The 21388-nt window shown below is 35.8% G+C and overlaps 1 protein-coding gene across 1 annotated transcript in view; it reads left to right on the top strand.

The window, feature by feature from the left end:
* Positions 1 to 21388, top strand: part of GRID2 (glutamate ionotropic receptor delta type subunit 2) — a 919201-nt gene that overhangs the window by 734783 nt on the left and 163030 nt on the right. Inside the window, exon 13 of the mRNA XM_069098591.1 lies at positions 17155 to 17321. Within this exon, the coding sequence (XP_068954692.1) occupies positions 17155 to 17321 (167 nt within the window). The remainder of the gene's footprint in view (positions 1 to 17154; positions 17322 to 21388) is intronic.

The raw sequence follows: 21388 nt of genomic DNA, 5'->3' as shown, positions 1-21388 counted from the left end.
ATACTTCCTTAAATTAATTTTAGCTTTTTAATTCTTCTTTATAGTATAATAAATGTTATTGGGTATACAGAGCTCTGCAATGCAAACTGAGAAACCTCATATCCAATACTTTACTCAACCACTTATTTCCTAAATATTCCTAACCAAATCATTTCAACATCACGTGCATTTTGACATTTCAATTCAATTCAACAAACATTTACCTAACACTGACTACCCTGTTCCCTATTGCTTACTTAAGGTCATGTATATTAAACATTTTGCCTTTCTCCCAGGGTTCTTTGGTACCCTTAAAGGGATGGAAGAGTGTTTAGACTCTGCAAATGGCTCCAAACCTCAACAACTCTATTGCCTCAGTTGCAGGGATTGATCCCAGATGGCTCACTTCTATTTAACCACTAATGGATCATATTTTACACAAAAATATTTATTTCCATATGCATAGTTATAAATATACAAACTTACTTCCCTAACACATACAAGGCATAATCTCCTTCCCTCTTGAACCACCTCTGTGGAAGGGAAAGGGTTTAGGCTCATAGTTTAGCTTACTTCCTATAGAGCACACAGTCCCAATTCTAAGACCAGAAGCCTTCTTTAGTCTCAAGTCCCAGACATCCTGGCTTCTCCACCAGACAGGCTGACTACACCATGGTATCTGCAATATTGGTCAATGGATCAATCTCCCGTATCCTATCTGATAGAGACTGCAGCCTGCTCCTGAAATAGACAAGAAACAATATGGAACAGAAGAAAAAAATCACCCCAAAACCTCTTCTTAAAGCTGAGGTAAAAGAGAGGATACATGGCAGAAGGAAGCTGTTCCTCTTCCACAGGTTGAACTCCTGATAAATGTGAACTAGGCTCTTCACCCTGTGGATACAAGAGTAAGGGTCCCAGAAAGATCACAAACCAGAAAGTGGCAGGAAAGAGAGACTACACATGAGTCTTGCCAATTTTAAAGATGTAGCCTGTTCCAGTTACACAGACAATCAAAACAGACTACATCCACCCACATGGTAGGGGGTACAGAGACTCCATGTTAGGTAATCTGGACATGCCCAAGAAAGCCCCAGTTACATGTATTAACTATGCACTACATACATAGTGTTTGTCAATTTCTTATCTTTTGCTCTTTGCATTTTGTATTTGCTAAAAAAAAAACTTTTATTTTGAAATTATGGGAAAATTGAATGAGGCTATTGTTATGGGTCATATAAATTTCTGAACTGGAAAATAGTTGTTGTGAGAGTATCTAATGTGCAGAGACATAAGATCAAAAAGAACACGTTTTAATATAAATGTTAAGTACCGGTGAAACTGTGTTTTAGAAATCTCTATAAGACTAGACAGGCAATAACATAGAAACTCAGAGATTATAATCCTTATTTAACCTTTGGCAATGACTTGTTTGGCCTTAAATGGTTTTCCAATTTAGGAAATAGAAGTAATCTTACAAGCCTGCCTACACAAATACCATGAAGAATAATGAATAAAAAATAAGTGTAAAGGACTGGTTTCTGGACATTAAATGATAACTGCTGACATCTGATTCTATTCATGTTAAACGAATGAGTTTTCTCAAATGGTAATCACTACCATTTGCAAGGTGGAGGGATGAGGGAGATGGTGAATAGGAAAGATAGGAAGTGTATAATCTGCTTTTGATGAACAGGTTGAAGGGAATTTTTTTTAAGTACTAGGGCAAAATAAAATTTTTCCTTTTGCAATTTGGACATGTATCTTTATGTGATTTTTTTATGCTACAAATTTATCTCTGTTCTTTGCATTGACACTAATTCATTTTGGGACCCCATAGGATAAAGAAGGAAGAGGTCTTGTCAAAATATGCTAATACATTTGTTTTCTGTGACATATAATAGCTCCATTCCAGAAAACAGGTTTGATTGCTAGAGGTATGATGGTACACTTTGCTAAGCAAGCTAATTTTGGTGGCTTTATTTAATGCAAGAAAATGCCAGCTGGAGTGAAACTGAATGGTGGGGTTAGTGGTTATTCTTTTGACTTGCTTTACCACATAGCAATTTTTCTTGTTCCTTTCCCATGGATTACACATTTCCATTCACTTAAAGTTGGTCAAAGAAGAGAGATATCATGGTACAGAAAAAGAAAGCTCACTGGGATTGGAGTCAGAGGATGTATGTTCAGACTGGTCTGCATCTGCCATATAACTGTGTAACTTTCAGCAAGTTGATTAACTTCTCTGACCTGAGTTTCCTCATCCAGAAAATTAGGAAGTTGTATCAGACAACTTTTAAGGTACCTTCTAGCTTTAAGTCTGTGAAATACTTCCATTTTGACCTCTGGTTTCACTGACTTCTTCCAATAATTATTACAAGCTGCCAGCAGCTCAGAGATGTTGGGACTCACTCACGGACACATAACCAAAAAGTGTAAGAGGAAGGGTATTCTATTTGCTATGTCATATTGCTTTCCATTTTGTGAACCAATAAGAACAATGATTTTTTATTTTTGCACACATATCCTTTCCCATTATCATTATTAAAAGATAAAGGAAAAAAAAACACAGTCTAGTAGTGAATTGGAGTTTTCTCTTTTCCTCACAGGGTATTATTTTTTTTAGACATAGACAAATCCTACAGCCCCTATACTTGAATAGTTACTGAAAACATGTAGAACATCCCAGAACTAAACAATTTATTACCTACACAGTATAATCAAAATGTGTAATATTTGTAGTCTGGCTTTGAATATCCTCCACAATCTTACATCAAACTACTTTTCCATCCTTTTCTTCTACTATTCTATATGAGCTATCTGACTCCTCTTACCATGATTTCTCTGACAGTGAAGGCTGCCTATCAGAGTGTCTAACATCTAAAGCAGACACAGAGTCCCACCAACTTCTTTGGAATTCCTCATTATTGTAGTCCAATGGCAAACAACTTTTCTGGTAGACTAGATTCTCCTTTTCTCCTTGTGATCCTCTAATCACCAGCCTTAGAACCATTAAACAGCAAATGCATAAGTCATATATATTGTGAATAAAAATCTTGATCACATCTTCAGCTTCAATTTAATTTCATACTTTAGTTATCTCTAGAATTTCACCCACCCTCTTCCAAAACGGGATTTTGGTTCTTGCTGGGAGGGAAGCAAGAGATTGGAGCTATAAGACTGACTGCTCAGCTCTCCGAACCAGAATAGAATTATATCTAGCCCACTAAATATTATTAGTCTAGGGGAATTTTTTTTTGGTTCAAGCCCCTTTTTCTGGTCACTATCCCTTAGTAAGAAAAAAATTCTTCATCTTATATGTAAAGGGTTGATTCCCTGTTCCACCAAACATCAGTTAAGCAAAGATCATTACACATAGTAAATAAGCCTATTTATACAAGCTAAGGGAAATTATACAAAAGAAAATATATCAGACCATACACATCATGAATGACATCTGTCATTGGGAGCAAGATAGCTCAGCTTAAAAAAAAAGAGTCCTCAATCTCCCCCAAGAAACTAAGTACTCCAATTTGTAGTTTGAGAAGGAGGAGAGATAGACTAACTGTACAGGTTGTCTTCTTCCCAAAGTCTTTCTCTCTCTCTCCCTCTCTCCCTCCCTCCCCCTAGGACCTCTTGCTAAAAAAGAACCTGGAACCCCAACTGTCCTCTCTACAAGCTGGAAACATGCTCTCCTTTTTCAGGCTCTTGCTAATTTTTTCCCTTCACGTAGGCATTTAGCATTGAATAACAATTCTTTCTGCCAATGAGTAGAATCATATGTGAATTCCTAGTTTTTACAGGTTACAACAAAAACTTCATGGTTAATCTTTGTTTAAATCAAGAAATAATATACAACAACCTCTGTAAGTTTCCCTAAAAATAATAGCTACTTTGACAGAATACAAGTTCCATTTTTAAACTTTCTCAAAACCCAAGCAGAAATGGTGCTATGTTCATGTCCTTTCACAGGCATGAAGTGGGCCTCAGATATTTGATGAATCAGGTGCATTATTTCATCTATCAGTTAAATGTACCATATAAAAAAGTGATAAAAGACTAATTCTGGGAGATGAGTTTCCAACAGAAGAGTTTAATATTTCTGATGTAACTTTATGAAGCTGTTCAGCACGGAGAATAATTAATTTAGCATTGACTTATTTACTAGCTGACATATTTGATTCAAAAATATTGTATTTGGTTCCGCATCTAATATGTTTGGTTCAACAGGTTGCAACTCTGATTCAATATATTAAGTACATGATTTGATAGCGAATGTATTACTCATAGACACACAGGATCTCATAGATGGAAACCGTAGGGGGAAAGTACATTTATTGACATAGCAACATTCCAACTTCAATTGACTTCACAATAGAAAGCAAAATGTAGCTGGGTTCACTAAGACTTCTTTTTAGCTAGAGTAAAAAACAAGATACTATCTTCTTTTAAGAAAAAGGGGTCCAGAAAAGGCTTTCAAAGTTACATATATATTAGAAATGTTAATAAATGTTTTATTTTTGGAAAATGGAAATTTTTCTAGATATTTCATTTGTTCACTTCAATTAATCAAAAAATGCATTAATATTTTTTTAGTTCTGACAACCCCATAATTATCTCAACAGGTTGAAAATACCATGAAGTATGTTTTATACTATGTTCACCCCCTCCCTCCCATGTACTTGTAAGACAACTGATAGCACAAGCTTTCCTGTCCAAAGATACTCAGGGATCATAGGCATATGTGGAGCATGGGCCCCACATTAATGTTATTTCCTCTATTATAAATGCCCAAGTTAACTATAAGGGATATATGAAAACATCTGCATCCAGAAAAAGAACTCATACATAGCAGTTGTATAGAATGATTTTACATATATATACATATTGGTGTCTAAAGGTAGTTATCTCTGGAAAGGGGAGGAGGCAAAGAAAAGAAAAAACAAAAAGGAAGTTACATGACAACTGTATTATGTGGTTAAAAGCCATAGCAAGTTCCACATAGTAGATTTACAGTTTTGTGTACAATCATCTTTTATTTTATTCTACTATGTAATGGAAATGCTTGTTTTATTTCATAAATTTTAAAAAAAGGTAAATAACATTTTTTTAAAAAGCAGTATTTCCTCCTAGCTGAGGCAGATAAGTGATACAGTGGCTAGGACACTAGATCTAGAGTGAGGAAGAGCTGAGCTCAAAGCCAATGTCAGATGCTTACTAGCTCTGTGACTCTGGGCAAGTCACTTTACTTCTATTTGCCTCAGTTTTCAGAATTGTTGTGAGAATCAAATGGAATATATTTGTAAAGTGCTTAGCATAGGGCCTATTATGTAGTAAGTGTTATATAAATGCTTATTTCCCCCTCCCCCAAACCTTGGATACATCCTTGACTTTGTCTGTCTCTGCCTTTCTCTCTTTCTGTCTCTGTGTCCCTTTGTCTCTGTGTCTCTTTCTCTGTGTGTGTATATGTGTGTCTCTGTCTCTGTCTCTGTCTCTCTTTTTGTCTCTATGTGTATGTGTCTCTGTCTCTCTGTGTCTCTTTCTCTGTGTGTGTATCTTTATGTGTATCTCTGTCTTTCTCTCTTTCTCTCGGTCTCTGTCTCTATCTGTCCATCCCTCTCTCTCTCTCTTTTTCCTTCCTACTTAAAAGCAATTACCAGTTCCTATCACAATATCCTTCATAGCACATGCATCTCTCCTGTCCCCTAAGGTCAGGACCTCAGAACCTCTCATAGGACATTATAGAAAGTGTACCAAATGTGGAGTTAGTAGACCCAGTTTCAAACCCAACCCTATCACTTACAACAATTACTCTGTAACCTTGAGCAGGTCAACTCTGGGTCTCAGTTTCCCCATCTAGAAAAACAGTTAAATATATATATTTAATTCGAGGACAGAGAGATAACTAAAAATGGGTGATTCTGAAAGTCTTCTGGTAGAAATATCACCTCCATGTTTTTTATTAGACTATACCCCATGCCTGGAATCAACTCCTCTTTCATTTGGATGAAATTCTGCCTTTCTCTCCTGCCTCAGTTCATGTGCCACCTGTTCTCTATAGCTTTCCCTAAATTCTCAAAACTACAACAGATCTCTCCTTTCTCAAATTTCTTATAGCATATTATCTATGCTGCTTTACATATTACATTCTGCCTTGTGCCTTATTTATTTGTGTACTTATCTTATTTCCTCCTATTTCTTTTGCCTATAAACTCCTTGAGGGCAAGGATTCTGTCTTATCTTGAACATTCTACAGATATAAAAGCTTATTGAGTGACTGAATATAGTAAATGTTTATTTAATTAACTCGAATCCCTCCTCCAAAACATCATGACAATTCAGTCATTTCTTTCCTTCTTTTTCTACTACCAATCCTTTGTCTATGGTCTGCTTGTTTTACTTCCTGACTCCTTGCTGGCATCACAGCCTCTAGCTTCTTTGCACTACTAAACATAAACATGAAGTTACATCTGAAATATGTTCAGCGTTTCAAGGGATGGGCAAAGAGGAGGAATCCAGGTCTGTCTTCCACTAGTATAAGGATCTCCTAGTGAGAAAATTCTACCAATTAAGTTCAACTACTGTTCTACAACTTAGTTGTCTAGTCAGGGCTTAAACATTTTCCATTGGCAACCCCTTCAGTGCTTCTTAAACTGTGGGTGGGACCATGGGGTGGCAACCCACAGTTTAAGAAGGGCAAGCATAGGTCCCTAAGTATGAAGTGTCTTGCCCAAAGTCACAGTCAGTAAGAGTCAGAGGTGGGATTTCAATGTGGGTCTTCCTGATAGAGAGGTCACCTGGTAACTAGGTCAAATTAAATCATTCATTTTCATTATATTACATTATATATATATATATACATTATATATTACAATAACTAACACCACTATTACAGCCTAAACAGCTCCCTATCTGCCTTATTTTATCTGTCTATTGCCTTACACTACTATAACCTCCGTCCTAGTCAAACCAATCTCTTGTCTCCAAAGCATTGTTCAAATTATGTCCAGGAAAATTTTTCTTTTTTATATCTATTATACAATATCTTTTCATTTCTTTTAAGTTACAGTCTTAAGTCTTCATAGAAATAAAGAACTTTAGAGCTAGGAGTGATTTCATATATCATTTAGTCCAATTTCTTTATTTGACAGATGAGGAAATTAAAGCCTGTACTTGTGCTGCTAATTAGTACCAGAGTTGAAAATAGAATCCATGTCTCCTCTCTATTTCTGATGATCCTTCCTTCCAAGGGGTTTGTCCTTACTCTACCTACCAGCTCTTCTATTTACATGACATTTTTTTATAAAGGATTGGTTCACTTTGTAATGTCTAAGTCTCTGTCACTGGAAATGTTCAAGTAGAGTATGTTTGAACTGTTGAGGTCGAAAGAGATGATTCTAAGATTCTAGCTAAGGCAGCTAAGTGGGACAGTGGATACAGCAGTGGTCTTGTAGTCAAGAAGACCTGAGTTCAAAGCCAATCTCAGGTATTTATTAGCCGTGTGACCCTGGCCAAGTCACTTAACTTCTATTTGCCTGTTTGCAGGATTGTTGTGAAGATCAAATGAGATAATTCCCCCTACAGATACTTTGTAAATACTTAGCCACATGTGTTTACCTTACCTCTCCTATTAAACTACAAGCTACTTAAGGCAGTATTATGTAGGGACTTAGTAAAATAGTCCTCTTCTTTATCATATATATATATATATATATTACATATAATATGTTTTTCTGAATATAGAATTCTGTGAAAGAGGCACACAAATGTAAAACAGGATGAGCACAAAACAATTTTCATTGCACACACTATTATATTTATAGGATTCCATAAGCAATATTCTATCTGTAATGCCCCCAAGACCAATTAGGAAGTGTTACAATAAAACAGTGAGAGATGATGAAGGTCAAAATTTTGGTGCTGGGTCTGTGAGAGGGGAGGATGTATGTGAGAGATGTTATGGAGGTAGAACTGATAAGACTTGGCAGCTTGGATGTTGGCGGTGAACAAGAGTGAAGGAATAAGAAGAACTCCAATTTCTCTCAACACACACACACACACACTACTGGAAAGATATTGTAGCTTCAATAGAACTGTCACTTTGAAAACAGGACAAATTGGGGAGGAAGGGAATTGGTAAGAACAATGAATTCCTCTTTTGGTTAAGTTGAGTTTGAGATCAAGTGATCAAGCAATGCTGGCAATCAAACATTTATTAGACTATCTGATAGGAGATAAAGATAGAAAGAACAAAACTGTCCTCCCTCAAAGAGCTTACATTCTATCCGGGAAAACAGTATGTTCAGAAGGAGATAGGCAGCAAACTATTGTCAACGTGTGATTGAAATTCAGGACAGAGGTTAGGGCTGGATATACAAACTGGGAATCATCCATTCATAAATGATACTTGAGCCGATGTAAACTGATGAGTTCTGCAAGACAAAACATAGAGACAGAAGAAAAGGGAACACTGATGCTAAAGAAGAAAAGTTGATAATGATCTAATAAAGAAGACTGAAAAAGTAGCCAGACAGAGTGGGAATCAAATGAAACAAAGTCATAGAAACTGAAGATGAAGAAAATGTTCAAAGGAAGATGTAGTCAACAATATCAAAAGCTACAAAAGGGTCAAATAGAATGCAGACTAAAAAATAAAAACATTTAAAAGCTGAGGTCATTGGAGAGAAATTGTTCATACATAGAATAGGATCAAAATTCAAATGACAAAGGATTGAGCGTGAATGAATGGCAGCGAATTGGAGGTAACAAATGTAGACAGTTCCATCTAGGAGCTTTGCCAGTTTAAGGATGGGTTTGATTGATATTCACTCAATTAAGTCACCCTACCCCAGTTAAAGCAAGGAATAAGATGGGTTTATCATGAGGATGGCAAGATATGGTGATGGTGAGATATATGATGTAAACGTATCTATGGATGACTGATAAAGGGTGTTGAGAAGATAGATAAGCAGGGTATTGGGGGGCACATATTTAATAAAGACAGAGTTTGGGTTAGGAAAAAAATTGGAGTAAAGTACCAAAGTCCCTAAGAATAATGACTTGGAATCCAGTAATAGCAACAGGACTAGATGATATCTCTATTTACCTATTTACACATTTACCTATTTGCACACATGCTATTTCTCTCCAACATAATGTAAGCTCCTTGAAGACAGGGGCTATTTCATTTCTATGTTTATATCCTCATTTCCTAGTACAGTGTTTTACAAATAGTAAGTATAGATGCTTGTTGAAATAATAATGATGAATAAACTACAATGGAAAAGGTTGTTTAATGATACTGGAAGAAGGAAAGTATAGAAGTGTCTGTGGGTAGCAAAGAATATGTGCATTCTTCTTTCTATACCTCTAAATCACCATTTGTGAAAGAAAGCAGAGTCAGCATGGACAAAGGTAGCCAGTGATTCAGTATCTTCTAAAGAGATCTATGAGTCCAAGAAGTTTGACATGAGAAACTGAAAACAAATAGTAGAATGAAGATGAAGACAAGTTTGTTATATTTATTAAAATTGAGTTGTAGTTGCAAAAACAAAACTATTAAGCTGAAATTAGAAGGGAAATTTACCTGGGGAAAAAATTCTTGCTTCAAGTTTTTATGATTAAGATCTCATTTCCAAAAGGAAAGTGATTGGAATTTATAAAACTTACATAACGAAGTGATTGAAATTTATAAAATTATGAGCTATTCCCCAACCTATCAACAACCATATAAAAAAATACTTCAAATCACTAACAATTAGAGAGTTGTTATTAAATTAAAGCAGCTCTAATGTTTTGCCTCACATCCATCAGATTGGAAAATTGTGACCAAAAAAAGGAAAATGGCATGTTATTGGGGCTGTGTAAGGACAGGCATATTAATGCATTGTTATAGCTTTGAATTGGACTAGTCATTGTGAAAAGCAATTTAGAACAGAACAATGAAGTTAATGAGGTGTGTATCCTTTGGTTAAGTTATAACACTATTAGGTGTGTACTACAAAGAAATAAAAGAGAAAGAGGACCAATATATACAAAAATATTTATAGCAACTCTTTTTAGTGTGGCAAAGAACTGGGAATTAAGGGAGTCCCCCTGAGTTGGAACATGGCTAAACAAATTTTGGCATGTGAATGTAGTAGAATACTACTGTGCAGTAAGAAAAGGTTAAAGAAATATTTTCAAAAGAAAACTTAGAAGACTTGTATGAATTGATACAAAGTGAAATAAGCACAACTAAGAGAACAATTTCTGCAAAGATAACGACATTTCAAAGATAATCATCTCTGAAAGATTCAAGAAATCTGATCACTTCAGTGACCAGCTACAATTCCAAGGGACCAATGATGAAGTGGCCACTTGCTGTGACAAAGAAATGACAGATTCAAGATGTAAAAAGAGAAACATAGTTTTAGTCATAGTGTAGGAATTGTTTGGCTTGACTATGCACAACAGTTGTTGCAGATTTTTTTTTTTTTTACTTTTTTTCCAATGGGACAGGAGGGTGGAAAGAAGGAAAATAAATGTGTTTTTTAATTTGAATACCTCCAATTAAAAAAAATGAGTAGGAGTTCCAGAGAATACCATGGAAAGGGATTGGGGAATAGTTAAGATTGAGCAATGCAAAGTGGAAATATGGGAACTGGAATGGTAGAAAGGAACTTTCACCTCAGAAGACACTGACCGTGAATTGCTGGCATTAGGGGAAAAAGAGGGGCAAATTTAGCAGCTCTAGGTACTCTCCAAATTGAATCAAAATACATTTTAATATTTACATATTTCAATGCAATTGTGAACATAAAAGGAAAAATATATTAGAGAATGTGGTTCAGAAGCATAAAAAAATGAGTGGCCAAAGGCTTGAAGTCCATAGAGAAACCTCGTCCTTATATACTATTAATACTTCTAAGGGGAGGGCCAAGAAGTTCTGGCCATGGCAAGCACTAAATGTCATAAAGATGAACTTGAGTGATTATCCATGAGAGTAATTTCCAAATGATGTTCATTTGTCCAGATAGGTTTCTTACTTGTTAAATCAAAAAATCAGAAAAGAAAAAATGAAAAGAAAATACAATAATAAATTTGAAGCAACTCCAACCAGTTGATGCCAAAAATAGGATATCAATTTTTAAAAATAGAAATCAACATAGAGTATTAACTAAGGGAGCTTATCAAATGCAAATGAATTGGCAAAGCAAAGAGCCTGAAAAAGTTTAGAAACTGCTTCACACAATAAACATTTGATCACTTTGCCAAGTGGAAAGAAAAGGGTTTAAAATATAAACCTAAAAGTTTAAGGAGAAGGATGGCAGAAGATTATAAGCAACTTCATAAGATTAACAAAAAGGGAGAAGAAATAGAAGGAAAAAGCAAGTTTATAGAAATCTTGAGGAGAGGACAAATTATGTAGAATAATCCTAAAGCATAGAATATATCATAAATCCCTTTGGATGTCCGGTGAAAACTATGGACCCATTCTTGGAATGTTATTTTTAAATTCATAAAATAAACACACACTATTAGAAAAGAAATTATATTAAGATAACTATATATATTCAAAAACTTTATAAATCATTCAAATATATGTGTATATATAATGTATGTGTAAATATATATACATATATATACATTTACATATATATTCATTTAAACATACATCCATGCAAGTTCATGGATCCCAAGTTAAGAACTCCTGTCCTAAGGACTACTTAGAATGAAATTGGAAATAAGACAACAAACAGTGTGTGTGTGTGTGTGTGTGTGTGTGTGTGTGTGTGTGTGTGTGTGTGTGTTGGGGGAGAGAATAAATGATTTTTGTAGTACAGTAAGACTCTGAACTTACTCTCTCAACCCCTTCAATACACTATTAGTAAACTAAGTTCACTGTCTAACATATCCCTCTCAGGATTCTAGGAGCACCTCTGATGGGCAGTAGTGTTCAATATGATTGATTCATGCTTCTGTTTTGATGTATTCACTCTCAGTATTGTCAGTGATTGCTGCCCCAAAATCATTCACCAGAAAGTTAGTATATCCCTTTATATTATTTAATCAGTTGATAACTCTTTGATATCAGAGATAAGGAATTAACAATTCATTTTTGCAAAGGGATATTTACTAATAGGAAGGAAGGAAGGAAGGAAGGAGGGAGGGAGGGAGGGAGGGAGAGACGGAGGGAGGGAGGGAGAAGGAAAATGAAAGTTAGCCTGGGCTCTTCCACAAAATTGATACACCAGGAGGAATTTACCTCTGGAAGAAGGAAGTTGGCTTTATAGTGGGATATTCTAAGTTAAGAAGGCTGCAGTGGTGATTGGGTATAATGGAGCAAGGAGGACTACAGAGTTAAGGAAAATTTGGAGATAAGAAAACTGCAGGGACAAAGTTTTTAATTCTGGAAGCCAGAAGCAAAATTTATACATATATACAGAAGGAGAGGTAGGGCATACGCACATGAAAGTTAGCTATACTAAGCATGATTAAGTGTCAAAATCATTGGTACAAAAATAATTGCCCTAGGATATCACATATGCTTCCGCATTGCCAATTAGTTTTACTACTGGCATGAAATATGAAGGAAAATGAAAGAAAAAAATAGAGATATAGTGTTTAGGGAGGGTGAATGGAATGAATAGATAATAATAATAGTTGTATAGGTTTTTAAGGATTGAAAAGCTTTTTAAAACTATGTCATTTGATCCTCACATCAATCTTGGCAGTTAGAGGCTATTATTATCCCCATTTTACAGATGAGGAAACTGAGATAGAGAATTTAAGTGAATTGGCCAAGGTCACACTGAAACAAGTTATATTTAATTAGTAAAGTAAGGAGTCTGAATGACATAGTAAGGGTCTGAGTTAGGGTTCAACCTGGGCCTTTCTGACTCCATTGCACCATTTAGCTATCTCAGATGACAGGGTCCAGTATTTTTATAATTGAACCAACATAAATTGCCATCCATCCAAGGCAAAATACTTAGCAAAGTTGTGTCATATCTTTAAACAAAAGATATTGCAAGGAAACATTTCAATCGGGTACCACATAGATCTTTTTGGTATAGATAGGTGCCACAGCACACAAGGATAGCCCTAATGGGTCATGCACCTTGATCATTAATAAGTTGTCCAACCTGGCATTGAATGAAGGTCAGCAGTTTGTATAGCTTTACCAGAAATAAATGTTATTGGCATGATGACGTTACAAAAGCTTAATTATAAAGTCCTTAATGCTCCTGGATTTATAAAATATTGCCACTGTGCTATGGTCCTTCCAGTTTGCAAAACTTTTAAAAGCTAAGGGTAGCGTTGAAAATCTAGAAACAGAAATCTTGGTTGTTATAGTTGTTTTAATTTAAAAGTTAGCCAGTGGTTTGGGGTTATTGTGATAGAGAGTTGAAATGTAAACTTTGTAATTCTCTTGTTTATCGAAACTAAAAAGTATTTTAAATCAGTTTAAACTTAACCCAGAAGTAAATGGAACTTATTTCTTTTTCTTGTTAGCAGCTGTAACATTAGTAAAGTGGCATGAAAGCAAAATATTACACAAAATTATAGCAGAGTAATAATTAAAATAATGGTCAATAAAACCATATATTTTTTTAAAATCAGTCTTAAAAATAAAATCTGATCATGATTTATTATTGCTGCACAGGTTCTTGAAAGTTAAATGAATGATGCAGAAAGAGTAATATGCCCTAGGGCTATATGAATAAATTCTAAATCTAGCTTATCTTATGGAATTATGTAGGAAATGAATTCCATAGACCACTATTGATCGATTCTGGCTTAATCACAGTACCATATGCCAGTAATTCACAATCATTTTATCCTCCACTGACCACTCAGTTAAAAACACTCAGAAAGCTTCACAGCTGAGCACACACAGGTGAATCTGTTTTTATCTCCTCTGCTTTTTTTTTCAAATTTTCTTCCTTGGAAAGTAAAAATGTTTCCCATATGGCAGTATATTTTGTTCGAGCAAAGCACAAGTGAACAAACATTCATTTCCATTTTCCCTCTTGTTCTAGATCACCTTACAGTTAAAACCACTAAGGCAGGAATGAACAGATTCCAGTCAAGCAGACATTACTTGCAATATGTTTCAAATGTAGGAAATCTGAAATCTGCTCCAGTAGTTCTAGCAACTAAGAAAATACTGCCAAAATACATTATTTGGATAAATAATGTAATAATGTCATATCACTGATTACTTTGTGCTTTGTATCTCCCTTTTGGTATTTGCCACATAACACTTTCTCTTACAGGTGTGTGTGTGTGTGTCTTATCTCCACACAATTGCCAACTCCCTTCAATTTAATCAACCCAAATTTTGCAAAACATAAGCATATTTATTTCTTTGCCCTTTATATCACAGAATTACACCATCCTTGAAATCCTGAATTTCAGATTTCTAGTTTCCAATCACAGCCTCCTATCCTTCTAAATTTCTCAGCCCTACCATATCTATGTTCATGTTCTTCACCCTCATCTCAACTATCTCTGTCTTTCTTTTCAACTTAATACTATTCTATTGTTACCAATTATATGTAAAGATGGTTTTCAACTTTCACTTTTAGAAAATTTCAAGTTCCAAATTTTTTCTCCTCCCTCCCTAGGATAGTAAACAATCTGATATAGGTTATACATGTACACTCATATTAAACATATTTCCACATTAGTCATGTTAAGAAAGAAGAATCATAACGAAAGGGGAAAACCATGAGAAAAAAAAAGAGAAAATAGTATGCTTCAATCTGCATTCAGACTCCACAGTTCTTTCTCTGGATGTGGATGGAATTTTCCATCATAAGTCTTGGAATTATCTTAGATCATCATATTGCTGAGAAAGAACCAAGTCGATCCTAGCATATCATCGTACAATAGTTAGTGTGTATGATGTTCTCCTGGTTTTGTTCACTCAGCATCAGTTCATATAAGTCTTTTTCCAGATTTTTCTGAAATCTGCCTGTACATCATTTCTTATAGAACAATAGTATTCCATTACATTCATACACCATGACTTGTTCAGCCATTCCCCAACTGATGGGCACCCCCTCAATTTTCAATTTTTTGCCATGACAAAAAAGAGCTGCTGTAAATAATTTTGTACATGTGGGTCCTTTCCCCTTTTTTATGATCTTTTTGGGATACAGCCCTAGAAGTGGTGTTGCTGGGTCAAAGGGTGTGCATGGTTTTATAGCCCCTTGGACATAGTTTGGATACTCATTTTAATCCATCTTTTCACTCTTCATTTCTCTGGAAACAACATTGGCCCAACAATCCCACTTAAAAGTTACCGACCTAGAGTCTTCACCCCTTCCTCAAACACAGACTTTATTGCCATTTTCCAACCCATTCATCTTCAATCTTAAATAACTCTTTCAAATGATTTGTCCATTTCTGCTCTTAGATTTATAAGATTGACTGAAAAGAATCACAAAATGGAGATAATTTCACCTTGTATAAATTGTTAGGTATTCTATCCTAGCAGAGACCTCATTGGTGCTCCGTAATCCTTCTGTTTGAGTCTTATTAACTTCATATGTCATTACCACAGTAACTTCTCCTAACCTTTACTTCTATCCTAAAGCCCCTGACAACATTCTAACATTTAAAACAGATTATTTAGCCCTATCCTTCACTGAGGGGCTTAAGGTAATCCAAACGGAGCTACTTCAACTCCTCCTCCACCCTTCAAAAGCATTCAACAGCATCACTCATTTTATCCTTTCCTGCCAAGTCATAAAAAAAGATATAGCTATTCCTTGATAAGGTTAATCTCTTCTTTTTGTACTGATCTCCTTTCTCCTTCCCCCACTTTCAGATCCTTTATCCACTCCTTCTCTGTCAGAAAACTTGTCTTTCTTATTACTTCTCTATTCTGTTCACCAGAGAATATGCTCATTCCTCCCCAATCCTAAAAGAAATTTTCCCTGCATGTTCCTTTCCTGTTATTGTTTCATCTTTCTCCTCTTTAAAACTAAGTTTTATTTGAAATTTATCCATACCTGATGACTCTACACTTACCATTTACTCTTCAATAATTTAAAACATGGCTTTTGCTCCCACCATTTTAATGAAATTTCTCCAAGTTCAACAACCTCCTAATAGTTTTGTCACTATCTACCCTGACCTGTCTAGAAAAGGAAAGTGTTCCTATTGTTATTACCTTCGTAACTACACTACAACTAAACTAAATTTCTTCTCATCCTCAGTACAAGTCCTGAATCCTGAAATTTCTCAGCCCCAGTTGTCCTTGTATCTTGAAGGTCATATGAGCACCTGTGCCTAAAGGGTTCCCTGCCCCCAGTGGATCCCTCTTCATCCCTTAAAACCTAACTCAGGAGCGGCCAGGTAGCACAGCAAGTAAGAGCACCAGGTCCAGTGTCGGGATGACCTGGGGATTGAATCCCAGGCTCAGACACTTAGCACCCACCCAGAAACACCTGGCTGCGTAACCTTGAGCAAGTTACTTAACCCCAATTGCTTAGGGGCAGCCAGGTGGCTCAGCGAGTAAGAGCACTGGCTCCAGTGTTGGGATGACCTGGGAATCAAATCCGGGCTCAGATACTCAGCACCACACCCAGAAATAACTGGCTGTGTAACCTTGTGCAAGTTACTTAACCCTGATTGTTTAAAAAAAAAAAAACCTAACTCAAGGTTTTTTCCTCCAAGAAACATTGACTAACAATAAACCTCCCAAGATGGAAGCAAAATGGACTGAATAATTAGTTTATTCCTCTTAATTATCTACATTTATTTTTCACTGCTTTTGTGATTAAATATGCCTCTGTATTTTTCTTTCTCCCTTGCAATCTGTCTTGCACACAGGTACCAAAGTGATGTTCCTAAAACACACATCTGATCAGGTCACTCCTCTGCTCAATAAACTCAGATGACTCCTTCTTACTTCTGGGAATACAAATACAGAAGGAAAATTGTCCCTTCTGTCAAAGAATTTATATTCTGTGTACGTGTTATTTCCTTTAGTAGAACATAACCCCCTTGAGTGCAGGGATTGTTTTATTTTTGGCTCCATATCCTCTGCAATTCGTTGCCTGGCACAAAAAAAAAGTGCTTAAATGCATGCTGAATGAGTAAATGGTCACTATTTAAATTTTGTAATTCTGTGAATTAAAACTTAGTTTCCTGTTCTTCCCTGTCCTTTGTTTATTGCAGGTGAAATATGGAAATTATGCTTTTGTATGGGATGCAGCTGTCCTGGAATATGTGGCTATCAATGACCCAGACTGTTCCTTTTATACTGTTGGGAATACTGTTGCAGATAGAGGGTATGGAATTGCACTCCAGCACGGCAGTCCATACCGGGATGTCTTTTCACAAAGGTAAGATTTGGATTTGGTCCAGTTACAGAAGGCACAGAGGAGGGCAAGGGGAATACTTGTCAGTTATCCAGGCTAGTTTACATTTTTTTATTTGCTTATTAAGAAAAGCATTTCATTTTCATCAAAAGTTCCATCTGTGAGTGGTTTTCACAGAGACACATTCTTTTCCTGAGGCATGTTTTCTGAAAGTACATGAGCAAAAACTTATTACTACAGTGCTTTCTTTGACCTACTAAAGGACAAAAGGACAAGAAGACACCATACAAATGTGGCTTTATCCTAACAGCTTAAACTTATGGTAACAGCTCACATTCACAGGCACAGGAGGGGGCATAGAAATGGTTCAGAGTTGATATTTTCTGTTAGAATATCATTGAGTACATACATCTCTTCCACATCTGCTCTGCATTTTTAGCATACTTTTTGTTTCTTAAAAAAATGCTATCTGGGAAGAATGGTTACCTATTCTTAAAAATATGTATGAACAAAATGAATTTAAAGAAAAATCAAGTGAAAGAATGTTTGTGGGAAATGTGTGAAACTAGGAGATTTTGTATCTTAATGTTGCACAGGAAAGGAATTGGACTTTTAGGTTTTCTTGATAAGCATCATAAGTTCACATTGGTCATAGATAGGGGTATGTATTCAGTCACTCAATAAACATTTATTAAACACCTACTATGCTCCAGGCACTCTGCTAAGCAGGTGCGATACAGAGAAAGGTAAAAGATAATCCCTGCTTTCAAGAAACTCAGTCTAATGGGTGAATCAACATCCTTGCAATTAGGTACAATCAAGTTCTTTACAGAATAGCCTCTGCAAATATCAAGAACAAAGATTTTAAATTATTGATGAGTTCCTCTAAGGAAACTTCTGAAAGGATCATTTGGATTAACACACAGCAGGATAAGACAATGCACAGAGATCCTTCCAAATCTGAGATCACTTTATCCTAACATAATTATGACCCTGGAAAGAACTCAGATGTGTCAGCTTAGCCCTCTTACTATTGCCATGTAACTTTGGACCAAAGTGTCTCAAAGCCATAGTGTCATCCATATTTTCTTCTCTAATCTGAAGATATCAAAAACTGAAATCAAATAATTTCTAACATGTTTATCCACTTAAGATTCCTGAAAAATCTTGCCTCCTTCCTGGTTCACCCTCTGTACTCCTTTGCTTCCATCCTTTTTACATCTGACACCAACAGGAAGATCAGAATAATGCCAGAAATACTAAATTCAGTTCCTGAAATATGCCATATATAGATATACAAAATGGTAAAGGACATCAGAAATCACAGAATTGCAGAGTTTGCCATCAAATGACTATATAGAAATATAGATACACATATACATACATACACACATGGAAAATGCACGTGTGTCCAATATACATACATGTGTGGTGTGTATACATGTATATGCATGTACACACATACATACATGCTAGCTATAAGGAATCCTCACATAATACACTGGACAAGTGGTCATCCACCCTCTGCCTGAAGACCTCTGGCAAGGGAGAGCCTACTTCCTCTCAAGGAAGCTCATTAGACTTTTCAATTACTCTAATTATTAGGAAGTTGTTGCTTTTTTTCCCTGACTTCTGTCATAAAGTTCTGTCATTTACTTGAATGAGTAAATTTGTACTCATTTCTCCTCCTTCTATCTTCTAAGGCCAAACAGAATGAGTATAATCCTTTGTCCATTTGCCAACTGCTATATATTCCCTGAGTCTTCTTTTATTCAAGCTAAATATCCCCAATTCATTCTACTGACCTTCCTGGGACATGAATCCCAGCACTTTCACCATCCTGGTTATTTCTTCTAGATCCTCTCCACCTGAACAGTGGTGTCTATAATTGCAAGCAGTTGTGATCTGACTAAAGCAATACTCTGGATCATCACCTTTTTTTTTTCCTGGAAGTTCGTCTCTCTGAACTGGGCCAAAGACCATATTACCTATTTTGGCTGTCAAATCACACTGCTATCTTATATTAAATTTGTGGCTCAGTAGACTCCAAATTTTTTTTAAACAACCTACTACCTAATCACTCTTCCCAAATCCTATATCTGTGAAGGGATGGTGGCTGTCGGTGTCTTTGTTGCTGATTTGTTGGCTCTGTGCATGTAACATTTCAAATGATAATAGTACAACCAGATAGAAACATGGAACTGAAATACAAGTGACAGGTTGACTAGAAATGTATATTTGGGAATCCATGCCACTAGACTGGTATGAAGCCATGAGAAATCATTATTTCATTGAATAGAACCATATATTGCAATGGATTTCCTGTGGATAAAAAAAGATCTAAAACTTGACTTTGAATTGTGAGCATTTATGACTCAGAGAGCATTTTCTTCTGATTGTGGGAGGGACTGAGGTTATCAAGAGCTCTCAGCTGGGGGCAGCAAGGGAAGCTTTTGAACCAGTTTGTGGCAGAGAAGAAGGAATTAGATGATTGTCAAGGATATTGGCAGCTTTCAAAAAGAGGACATAAGAAAAGGCCACTGTGGGAATGATTCAGGAAGCATATAAGAGATAAACTTAAAAATTTCCAATAAGCATCAAGTACCAAGTTGAAGCTTTATAGTAATTAAAAATTATAAATGAATAAGGAAGTACTACTTTATTGAAAATGTTCTAGTGCTAAATCTTCTTTTAAAGGTGTAACTATGGCCAAATCACTCAGTCTTTCTGAGTTTCCCCATACTTGGCCTTATGGATGATCATTATGGAAATATAAGACTAATAAAAACATAAAGGAAAGATGGACTAATAAATATTTTATTTCCAAACTTTGCTGGCCAAAGACACTTTGTTATTAGTTATTATAGATGCTGTTATAAGTAACAGCAATTAATTTGTGCCAAAACCAAAAATTCAATTGGGAGTCATTTTAGTTAAAAATTACTTGCTCATCCTTGAAAATTATTTAACTGATGTGTTTTTAACTGTATATGTCATTTGTTTCAATATTTCAGTTTCTACCCCTGGGTCCTCTACCCAGAAAGAACCCCAAGATGCTAATATATTTAACAAATCAAGCCTACTATGATTTTCCTCATTATCTCTGTGGTGCTTCAGATATTATAAATCTAAGGGAGTGGGAGCTTCTGGACTATTGGGAAACAATAAAAGATGAGCCCCTGAACCTTTTTCTTTAATATACATCATGGAAAAAAATTTCTAGTTGGTCCTTTCTGTTTTCAAGGAAAGCACTAGGAAAGTTTAATAGCTGGACAGGTAGAAAAAAGGAAAAAAGGATGACTGGATGATATTTAGAATACCATTTTGTCTTGTACTGTCAAATTTCCACGTAAGTCCACTTCTCAAGTAACTCTTAGAAAAAGACTAGAAAGTGGGAGACTCTGTAGCTGTTTAGGGGATGAAGGAAGAAATTGCTGCTACATTAGGTGAGAAGAAATCACAAAGCTTATTACTTTAGTGATCCCTTTCTTTATTATAATATATTGGATGTTAAATTCACTAGGAATTATAACATTTTGCTATGAAACACCTCACCTGGATCACTGATCTAATTCACTGATTTGCCCAAAGCTAATCATTTCCATGCAAATGTGAACACTCAGGGTGAAGAGAAATAGGTCAGCTGCCTTGTGTGTTTTCCTACTATCAGTTCACACTGTCATTACTTACTTGAATATTTGAATTCATGTTTAATATAATAAACGATTAGTTTTTACCATGTATCTCAAATTTAAGCAGCTATTTGAATGAGAATCATAGTGAGGTAGAGGATTCATAGCCTTCCTCTGAAATACCTGTGTTTAAGCTCACCTCTCTCACATATTGGGGCAGTGAGGTGATACAGTGACTACAGCATGGGACTTGGAGGCAGAAAGGCCTGAGTTCACACTCTGCCACAGACATTAGTTGCGTGACCTCAAGCAAGTCACTTAACCTCTCTGTGCTTCAGCTTCATCATCCCTAAAAATAGGAGTGATAATAGCACCTACCGCACAGGGTTATTATGAGAATCAAATGACTAAAGGATTTTGCAAACCTTGAAGTGTGTGAGTGTTATTATAATCATCATC

This window comes from Petaurus breviceps, unplaced genomic scaffold, assembly GCF_028583685.1.
Source record: "Petaurus breviceps papuanus isolate PSGF00001 unplaced genomic scaffold, PetGlider_PUasm1.0 126, whole genome shotgun sequence".
In the NCBI taxonomy this organism is placed as follows: domain Eukaryota; kingdom Metazoa; phylum Chordata; class Mammalia; order Diprotodontia; family Petauridae; genus Petaurus; species Petaurus breviceps.
Note: the sequence above shows the minus strand (reverse complement) of the source record. Positions and strands in the feature narration are given on the sequence as shown.